General features: G+C 39.3%; 1 protein-coding gene across 1 annotated transcript; it reads right to left on the reverse strand.

The window, feature by feature from the left end:
- Nucleotides 1-4,567: 4,567 nt before the first annotated feature.
- On the reverse strand, nt 4,568-10,401 carry COMMD6 (COMM domain containing 6). The gene is made up of 7 exons (XM_065744045.1): nt 10,318-10,401; nt 9,664-9,722; nt 9,021-9,086; nt 8,769-8,845; nt 7,753-7,921; nt 6,710-6,862; nt 4,568-5,850 (listed from the first exon to the last, which is right to left on the reverse strand). Exons 1-7 carry the CDS (start codon nt 10,364-10,366, stop codon nt 5,800-5,802), a joined length of 624 nt encoding a protein of 207 aa, XP_065600117.1. The 5' UTR covers nt 10,367-10,401; the 3' UTR covers nt 4,568-5,799.
- Between the last annotated feature and the right edge of the window lie 677 nt (nt 10,402-11,078).

Consider the following 11,078-nt stretch of genomic DNA (forward strand, 5'->3'; position numbering starts at 1 on the left):
TGTGTAAAACATAACTAGAAATAATGAAAATCGATTATTTTGCAAGATATATACATATATGCTATAGTTTAAAACATGCTACCAAAACAGTAACACAACTCAGTAACAGGAAACACTCGTTACAATTTGTACACGATAAAAAATAACTAAAAATTATTCTCTTTTAGGGATTGGGTTCTTGCTCAAATGGCACTAATCTTTTTTGATTGTAACGACATAATTTGTTCTGCCAACAGGAACCACTTCGAAATAGATTTAGGGGAACTGGAATGAGTAAAGTTCCTAAGAAAATAATCCCTAGCTAAAAAACATCAGCATCTGTAGAACTTGAAGCAACCTTCCACATTTACCTCTGTCCAGTGTAACTGATACTCATTGCTGCACTGATTCAAAGATACCATGCATTATTTTATTTGCCCTCTTCAAAGACGCATTTGATTGTGGAACAAATCCTTATTCTTATTTTTTAATTACTTCATTTTTTTCAGGCAGAGCAGACTTTGAATCCAGTAAAAAGGAATATTACATTTTGTTTGAAGAAGAGTTTATGTAGTCTTTAAAGTATAGCATACTTATTATAGTGAATTTCTGTGGACTCTGCCATTTCTATATGCAATACAGAACAAGTAAGTTCTAGTTCCTATTTAGTTGTTCTAGGCAGAAACAACTTCTGCAACGGGAACTTCCAGTCATCTTTTTATGTAAAGGATATGTTTACTTCCCTACTATTCTGTGACCAACACATATATACATATATATGTGCCTAAAGAATAAATATGATTAAAGAGGGAAAAATGAGGAATAAGAGAGCACCACTGCTGCTGGTGGAGCTGACTTCCTGACAGTACCCTCTAGCCCTCTTTTTATGGGTTGGAAAAAATGCTTATTACGTTCAGCTCACCAGAGATAGAAAGTAAGACTGTCATTTCTATTTTTGTCTTGAGATTATTCCACATGAAGGATAAATCACAGGACAGAGAAGATAACAAATCTGTGATGTAGTACAGAAACAATAAGGAAGAGATGCTTTTGAAGGCAAGAGCAATTCAACATCAAATGTCACTAATTTTATTTGTTCAAGGGGAAAATGCAAATGCCCCTGTTACTTCAACACTACCAGTGATAAAATCTTACTTGGTGACTCAACTGTATGTCTTGTGAGATAAGACAAAGCTTACTGTGAAATACAGGACACCTGTAGTCCCAACACGATACCAAGAACAATGTCAATGTAGCTGCCAAAAAAACAAGAAACAACACAATTCCATTCCTCATTTTAAATGTAAACTTTTAGCACTGTTAAGGTATGCCTTGCTGGAGATCCCTGCCTACCTGAGGCCTTCCAAAGATAAACAGCTCTTCATTTCTGTGGCTGCTCCATTTGGGCTCATTCTCATCTGCTGTAGCCAAAGACTTTGCAACCTTGCTATTATTACAGTACTCTCCATCCCTTCAAGCATCACAGGTGGTTAAAATGCATGAAGACTTTGAATAGATAAATGCCAATGCTCATTCTATGAGCAAGATACTGATCTAGAAAAATCTGAGAGACAAATATCCAGGGAAAAAAAATGAAACCATAGTAGATCTCAGTAAAAATGTAACATGATACTATTTCAAGAGTAAGTCATAATGTAGAAGTGCTAGTATAACTAAAAATTATTGTCCTGAGCTACTGCAAATACAGTATGGTATGTAGCTCTGTTAATATTAAGAAGCTAAATTTTCTTTGCCTTGTTGGAAATCTGTGGTTGTTTTGCTTTTAATTAACACAAGGGATACAGTATTTCCATGAAATGTAAGAAGTAGCATGTGAGTAGAATATGTAGTTACAAGCAGAGAAGAGAACAAGAATTCCTTACCCCCTTGACAGGTACACTCCCTAAGGATTACTGTCTAGCAAAACCGTATGTAGCAGTGCCACCTTGTGACAAATGCTACGACAAATTAAATAAAGAAAGCAAAACACTGTATGACACCGTATGACCACATTGCTAGAATTCTCCCTTTGTTTTACATACGTATTAAGCTCACTGTTTTAATGCTAAGTATGTGAAGCACAAAACTGAAACTGAAATACCCAACTAATAAGGCTATTTTGCAATGTAAACGCTAACAGTATTTTGAAGCTGGCACCTATATGCAATGGACAGAAACGATTCTCACAGTTAAAGCAGAAGAAATGTAATATATCACTTCAGAAGATTGGGGCAGAGAAGAATCAATTCAGCCATCTGTGAGAAGATCAGCAGCCTCAGCTCCATTACTTTCTCAATAACACAAGGTCATAAGTAAGAGCTGTGCCCTGATAACTCAGTTCAAATGGCAGTTGCTTCTCCACTTTCCTGGAGGAAAGCCTCTAAAACAGTCATCCTTCCCAAGAACCCAGGACTGGGCAGACCAATGCCTACATCATCCCATAGACAACTCCAGTGCTGTGAGAAAAGGTGGATGGATGCGGACCGACGTGATAATAAAATTGGTTACATTGTGACTGAGCCTCCTACAGGCCTTAGGAAGGGAGCAATGAAGCAACATACCACCAGCACTAAGCACAGCTTGAGGCACTTTGAACATCACATGCTGACCTGCTGCATGGACCCAAATTCCTAAACCCACCAAGTCATATCCAATTTTTGAAATTAGTGCCACAATAGAAAAAGTCAAGCAGAGTACTGGATGGGATAGAGGCTGCTGAATTTTCAGATCCCTCAGCTGCAAACCTACCTCTGAAACGTGGTTAAAGAAAGGCAGCACAGTTCACTGGAAGCAGGAACAAAGTAACGTGGACATAGTTTTTCCAATGCCCATGACTTGCAGCTAAATATATACACTACGAGTGCACAGAAATGATTGGAGTCATTTATGTATTCTTTCTGTGAGCCTTTTTCCATTTGTATACAAAATACCAAGGGGACTGGTGTGTTTGAAAATAATGCAGAAAAAAAAAAAAAAGGAAGTGCCACACACTGAAGATATAGGGCTGTTGCCAAGAGATTCCTTCACTATTCCCTCCCTTGGCTTTGTTTACTGTGTAATAACCTTTCTTCTCTCTATTTTCCTTCCTTTTATCCTGTCCAAAGACTGTTAAGAAAAACTATATGTTTCTGTCCTAAATGAACATAAGGAAAGTAACCCACTTGCATGCAATCAATATAGCACTTGAGTAGCTGCAACTGATAGAAATATTCCTTATAGCCTGCTGATATCCCTCTGCAGCGTTACCACTTTCTGACAGAACGACTGCAGTTGTCTGAACCTTATCCTATTTAATTGGGAAAGAAGCTCAGGCATAGTCTGCTCCTTGACTTTACCCATGGCAGCATTTATGAGACAGAATTCCACACAGTAGGCTTAAAACAAAACAAAAAGACCATTTTTTATTTTTATTACCTACACGTTTACTGATCGTTTGTGAACTTACAAAAATATTTGCATTAAACAATTCTGTATCAATCAACAAGTAGAATTAGGAATACATCAGTAACATCAGGTTCTCTTTAGAAAGATCTGGCTCCTGCACGTATCAACAAACAATTCAAGAGCTTGTTTGAACACGTTCATGTTGCCACCCTGCAAAGTGTTAGTTTTTTACAATAAAGTATGTAGTTCTTCCATTACTCACTATAGGAATTCCTACTGATACTGATCAGGACAAACCTCAAAGTTTGAGTACAGAGCCAGCTTTTAATCACATCTCCTGGGTGCCCATAAACACCTCAAAATTCTCAGACAGTTGTGTTGATATACCACACATGTCTAGGCAACTTGCACCCAGCCCTACAACTTGATAAGAATACAGCCATGCTTCAGAAACATTCATTAGTACTTCTGGAACATACAATTTGAAAAAAATGTAAGTTACACTCTTCAGAGGCACAAATACTTCCAGCTGTATGAAAAGCTCAAGTGCTCTAGAACAAAGTACTTGTAATGCTCCAGCTTTACCAAATAAACAAATCAAACAACTAAAAGTTCTGGAATTCTTACAGCGATCAAAACCAATCAATTCACCAGGCCACAGCACGACAATATTTTCTGGTTACAGAAGCCCTACATTTCAACTTCATAAAAAGAAAGTAAACATTGAAAAATATCAACTGCTCACATCACTTTCCTGTACGCAGAGATGATTTTTTGCACTAGATTCAAAACTTGTAATCAGGTAAGTGAAAAGGTCTCAGGAAAAAGACCTCCTCCAGTTTGCCATCCTGCAGCACTCTACTGCCAGGGTCAGTAAACACCTTTGACTTCTGCAGCACAAAGGAAGGATTGATAGCCAAAACATCTGCTGTCTTTTGTTAAAGACAACAGTGTTTCATTTCTTTGAGTTCCAAGTAACTCCAAGTGCTGTTTTTAGTTACTACCCATAATGCTTAGAGTGAAGGCGTATCTACAGGCAGGACTGCAATCTGCTCTGTGCTGCAGTACATTTTCATGAAACAAAGGCAAGCAAAATTTGCATCACTGACTTTCAGCTGTTTTCTAAGAAAAGTTAATAAACTATGTGCATTAGAAAGGTAGATTTTCTTACCTAAGAAGCAGTGTTGTTGGGACAGAGTCTTAACTCTCCACTATTCTGAAGCCACAGCTGCTTATCAGTGTGAATTGTCTCTGATCAGATTTATCTGCCTTACTACATCACCAGCAAGTCTTGAAACGCAACAGCAGTGTTTTATAAACACCCTACTGTATTTCTAGTTTTTAAGGTGAAACACTCTTATCACTCTCCCTTTGAAAACGTTCCCATTCGCCTTCAGAACCGATGTCAAAATTTTACTGGTTAGGACATTTTCTGTGCTGCTTCCTCACTCTCAGTCGACCAGACTCCTGCCAAACACCACAACAACCAAACACGTCTTGCTGACTTTTAGTATGGTCATTTCTCTGATGTGTACTGACTAATGCACTAGCCTGAACTTTTAAGCCTCTTCCCAGTTTTTCTAGTTCAGAGCACAGAGTGAGGCAGCTTCATCAATATTTTAATGTAATTAGAAAGTAGACTGCTAAGGAAAACACGAAGCAGAGTGTCACAGGTTGAAATTGGATTATACACAAAGGGAAACACACATTAAAATATCCCAGAATTTAATTCAACTTTCTTCCTGTAGTTTAAAACTAACCTCCAGTCTTTATTTCAGAGAAGAAAAGATAGACCTCCAGAGAAATGTAATGCATTAACCTCAATTTTCAGAAGTCTGGGTGGTGAGAAATAAGTATTCAAAATGATGAAGCCATCAGGACTTAAATAGAAGTGCATAATCCATTTAAAAGAAAAGGGGAAGCCTGGTCTGCAAATACCTGCAGCTAACTTCTTTGCACAGCTGTTCCTCGAGAATTATCATATGCTTGCTGTGTGTAACTACATGTACTCCATACAGTTAATATTCCTGTTGACTCCAAACACATCTCACTTTCATAGAGCAAACTGCTTCTCTTAGCATCTCCTCAGTCAAAATAACATTTTCACACCTTTCTGTATTTTGGAGCTAAATGGGTAGTTTCTTAAATGTAGTTTTTCCATTCTTGGAGAGTATAAAGCTCACAGTGACATATTTCTGTTCAGATCCTGATCTTTTGCTCATCAGGATGAGCAAAGCTGACCACCTTTACAAACTGAATTGGCTTCAAGTATTCAAAAGTGAAGAAATCTTCACAGCTATGTAAGGATAACTGTGACAAATACCTATCAAAAGGATAAGGATACATACCTTGCTGAACAATTGCACTATATTCCCTGTGCAGAACAGAAAGTTTACTTAAGTCTGTCAGAAATTTCAGTATAAATAACACCTCTGTTCAAACTGTTTCAAGAACTGCTGCCATTTCCTTGAACTGTCTGAAGAAGTTCTGAAAAGTAAGAGTTAATATAAATTTTAGTTGCACAAACAAAAGCCTGAACTTAAGTTCATACTAGCACATCAGGCAAAAATCACTTCATCTATGTATCTCACATTCCTTCTTTCTTCCAGTTACAATTTGGATGCTGAACTGGAAGCCTGCATGTTTATTTTTGTGAGATGGTTGGAACCTGAACACATTAACTATTCAACTGTACATATGATGAATTATTTGTATGGCTTTGCTTACTGATAGGAGAAAACACTCAAAATATCTGCTAAACCACAGAAGAAAAACAAAACAAAACAACAAAACCTAAAAACTTCTCAGGAAAGCACTTCTACTCCCAGTTGAAATAATCCATACTTCCTCCATAGAGCATCCATCCCTTTCTCATACTAGCTGAACAGCAAACTATGAAATAGGTTTCAACCAGATGGAATTCAGGATTTCAAAATTCAATTTTCAAAATTAACTCCAGAATTCATAATACCTTCCTTAAATTCCTTTCTGCCCAACTCCCAGGACTTAACCTGAGGAGCAATTCCACAGACTCAGAACAGTCCAAGTTTTGGTAAGGCAGAGGGACGGAACTGAGGACACAAAAACTTTTAGATCTGCCTTTTCTGCTAAGGCAAATTGTAAGAGAACAGATTAGTTACTGCAAAATTAACATCTTAGGCTAAGTGGTGCAGAACTAAATGCTCCAAAGCAGCTACTTCAGTATTTTAAACTATTATTTAATGTTTAGTCTTTCAATAACCATATTAGTTGATACTAATCACAGTCACAAACGTATGTAAAGTTTCACAACTATGTGACCAAAGAGACTGAATCAAATGACAAAGGATGACCCAGGATTACATACCTTGAACTGTGGGACTGTCATTTCAAAACATTTGTTGGTTATTTGTCCTGAAGGGTCCGCTACTTTCAGAGTCACTGCGACGTAAGGATACTTCAGAGACCTGCAGGTGTCAGAGCTCATTGCAACTCCCAGTTTCCATTTAATATCTACAAACTGCAGAGAAGTAAATTATTGGAAACAGTACTTAAGGAAGAAATCTAGCCTACTGTTGCTACTGTTTTAGATATTTTGACAGACAAAACAGGACATTCAGAGCCCATATGCAAATAGGAAACAAATATATACATTCACAGATATTCTGAATACAGTCACCTGCTGTCCCCTTCAGTAGTAGAAAGAAAAATAGTAATTTACTTCACTTAATCAGTTTTACTTAGTAAAACACTGACAATATTCAAGAAGTTCTAGGAATAGAAGCTTTAGCCACAGAGTTCACTTGCCTTGTCTATCATTTGTGTTTTTTATATGTTCTCTTTAGAAGCTTCTAAACCAAATGGAAACGTGAGGAGAAACCTCAGAGTACAAAAAAATTTTACAGAAGCAATAAATTAAAAAAAGAGAAGCTATTAACTTTTATATAAAGAACGCTGAAAACACATTTCAGACTGAGTTATCGTTTTCACCCTTTCATTATAGGCAGAAATACTGAAAAAAGAAGATGAGCATTCAGAAGCTTACTACCCAGCTTCAGACATACTTTTTTTTCCCACCTTTGTCTTCTAATTCTGGGCTCTTTACTGCTGGTGTTAAGAAAAATCTCAAAATGCAGATGAACACTTATTCTTTCAACAAATAAGAGAAATGCTGGAATTGACAGAAGGTATATTTAAATTAAAACTCAAACTTCAGGAGACAAAGACAGACAGTTCCTAGGTCCTTTATTGTTCATACTTCCCTATCTGGTCAGAAGTCTGGCAACATCCATACAGCAGAGCTCTGGGTAATCCAGATACCACCTTGTGCTTGACAATACAACAGGCACAGCGAAGCACTGCCAGTTCAGTTAAAATCATTAGTTCACATGCATTGTGGTATTTAGTTACCTGGCCCACTGTGGTCATACTTCTTTGATTTTCTGACACAGCAACAGATTTGCCCTGCTCACTCCATACGTGACGAATAACTTGCACTGCATGCTTAGGCAGCGTGTTGACGGTGCTGCCCAAGGCAGCGCTGAGCTCCTCTGTAGAGAGACTGCTCCTGGCTGCTGTGCTATAGGAAAATCCAAAGAACACTGTATCTATTCAGTTCTCCAAGAATTTAATAAAGTTTCTCTCTTAAACACATACGGGCTTTTTAAATTATTATTATTTTTTTTAACTTCTGATTTGTGTTGCTATGCACTTTACAATAATCAGGCATCTTGTGATTTATTCTTTTTTAAATGCAGAATATTTCACTCCTCGAGAAAGGCAACTTAAACTCATGTAAAGAATGACAACTTGACTTTTAATGTGTCTTAAAATGCAGAAACCAACCTTTGCTGGCCCTGCACAACATATAAAAACCTAAGTGTTCTTTAAAATGAGAAGAAAAGCACAACACAGTGAAAGATATGCATAGGGCAGTTAAGATTATTAGACAGCGTGATTAACTTTGAAACACAGCAGTTTAATTAAACATTTAGGAGCAGAAATATAAATAACACCGAGAGGTACTTAAGGACCTCCACGCAGTGGTAAAATGTGTACTAACAGGACTCAAATGATGCAACAAAACCCCAAATAAAAAGGCAGTGAGTCTAGAGGAAGAGCTACAAAATGTACTACTCAATTTACTCCATGAAAACATCAAAAGAAAAAAAAAATGAAAAAAAGACCAGTGGTTTCAAAGCTTGCAAACGGGTTCTAAGAACAACAATTTCCTCTCTTATTTTTTTAGTGATTGAGTCTACATATGCAGGTACTACACTTTAACCTTATGAACACAAACTAAGCCCTGTTCTGAGATCGTTTTATTTTGTACACAGTCTGGATGTTACTTTGTAATATTGCTATCAGGTTAGCATGGAGGGAAAAAAAATGAAAGAGATGAGGAAAACAAATTTTTCTGTGCTTACCTAAACAAAAAGGAAACAATGTTAGTTATTTTTGCCAGGTCACCAACATTAACCTCAATCCCGGATGTTTGCAGTCTCTAAAGACAGGATAATCAAATAATTTTATGTGATAACATCTTTTGCATTCCAAAAGTGTTGCTGTTTAAAAAAAAATATATATATAAACATACAAATAATCTGGTTTGAAGAATGTACATTTTACAACACATACTTCTGTTATGTTTGCTTCTAAGTGCTAATATCCAAACTTACCTGACACAGTTCTACCGTATTTATACCTGGGACCTTATGGTTCAGATGTTGAATTATCTGCTCACACTGCAAAGAAAATAAATTTGAAAATATTTTTAAAGCGTGCTTTAATAAACAAGATGAACAAGTATGAATACTTGGAGATTACAACATCAATGAAAACCGATTGATACAAAAATGGACAATTGGATGAGGTTTCAAATGGAGAATGAAAAATAAAATCATGTAAGCTACTGAAATCAAAGTTTTATCAAATCAAAGAAAAAACTACTCATTCAAAACTTTTTCAGTATTACCTCACATTTTGTTTCTTAACACTCTGTTTTCATACTAATGAATAGCCGTCTTGTTCAAGTGCACAGTGCTTTATGATACAGAGAAGCTGATTTTTTTCTGGACTAGCTATCTCATTAAGACAACAGACAAAAGCAGAACCTTAAAAATCTCCATTAATAAAAACAAGCTTTAAGCCATCCCTCTGCTCTGGCAAGCCTGGTCTTTTCACATAAACCTACACCACGTATACATAACCCTCACTCTGCAACACACAGAAAGCGGAGAGCTTAAAGACATTTGCAGATATCTGAAGTGAAGGTTTGCAGTGACTGAAGATCTTCCTTTTCCCACTTACTGCCCTACTTACTAGTTCTGCAAAGAAGTCTTGAGGTATCAAATTAATCTTATCTGCTGCACCACCGACATCTGAAAAACACAAGCAGTAGTGATCAAAAGCAAGTCCTTTAAACTTTATTGGTAATGAATGATCCCTGTGAAAGTCATAGACATGCATGGTTTTTACTTACCTCGAGAACAGAGGTTTCTTTAAGGGACAGAGATTTCTTTAAGAGACTTTGTTCTGAATTACATTAACAGATCAGGAATGGGAGTGACAGGTACCTCACAGCCCCAAACAGCTGTACAGTTTGTCAATCCTGCTGTCCAACAAGAAGTCCCCTAGCTTCCCTAAAAGCTGGGCAAGCCCAGAGCTGCCCTCCGGCTCTGAGGCCTAGCAGCAAGAGGCTGCTGCCCACAAGCTAAGCTCACCACAGCCACGGGACGGGCCAGACCTCATCCAAGCGGCAGGGCCAGATCCGGGCCGCAGCGCTACGTGAGGTAAAGAGGCAAGAGGCTCCCATCGGCGCGGCCCGCGGAGAACTAGGAACTCCCCCGACCTCCCCGCTAACACCCCGCTAACACCCCGCTAACACCCCGCTAACACCCCGCTAACACCCCGCTAACACCCCGCTAACACAGGGGTGGTCCCCCTCCCTCCTCCCATCAACCCCCATCCCCTCACCCAGCGCCTCCAAAGCCCGCGCCAACGACACCACGGGGCCGGCAGCCATAGCACCGCGCTCCCGACGAGAGCCCACTTCCGCCACTCAGCGCTCGGCGCTCTGATTGGCTCCGAGCGAGACGGGGGCGCAGCGGGGCGGGCGGCTGAGCAGGGCGCATGCGCTGTTTTCTCGGCGGGAAGGCGATTGTGTTCGCTTTTTTAGCGCCGCCCATTGGCTCGGGACGGGCGGGGCGAGGGAGCCCGGGGTCCTCCGAGAATCATGGAATTGTTAAGGTTGCAAAAGAGCACTGCAAAAGAGACATCTAGTCCAACCGTCAGCCCGTCATCACCATGCCCACTAACCGGTGTCCCTCGGTGTCATAGGGATGGGGCGTCATCATCCCAGCTCCTCAGGGCAGCTTGTTCCAGCACTTCACAGTGAGGTTTTCCCAGACTTCAGCTCCGTCAGCCTGTCTTTGTAGGAGAGGTGCTCCAGCCCTCTGATTATCTTTGCAGCCTTCCCCTGGACCTTCTCCTACAGCTTGATGTCCTTCTTGTGTTGGGTGCCCCAGACCTGGACGCAGTACTCCAGATGGAGACTCACAAAGGGCTGAGTAAAGAAGGACAATCCCTCTCCCTGCTGGCCACCCATCTTTTGATACAGCCCAGGATACTGCTGGCCTTTCAGTCTGCAAGTGCACACTGCTGGCTCATGTTAAGTCTTTCACCTCATTAGCCCACTTTCCAAGCTTGTCAGTGTCCTTCTGGATGGCAACCCATCC

This window comes from Cyrtonyx montezumae, unplaced genomic scaffold (assembly GCF_038088225.1).
Source record: "Cyrtonyx montezumae isolate F1298 unplaced genomic scaffold, pur_monq_1.0 scaffold_3, whole genome shotgun sequence".
In the NCBI taxonomy this organism is placed as follows: domain Eukaryota; kingdom Metazoa; phylum Chordata; class Aves; order Galliformes; family Odontophoridae; genus Cyrtonyx; species Cyrtonyx montezumae.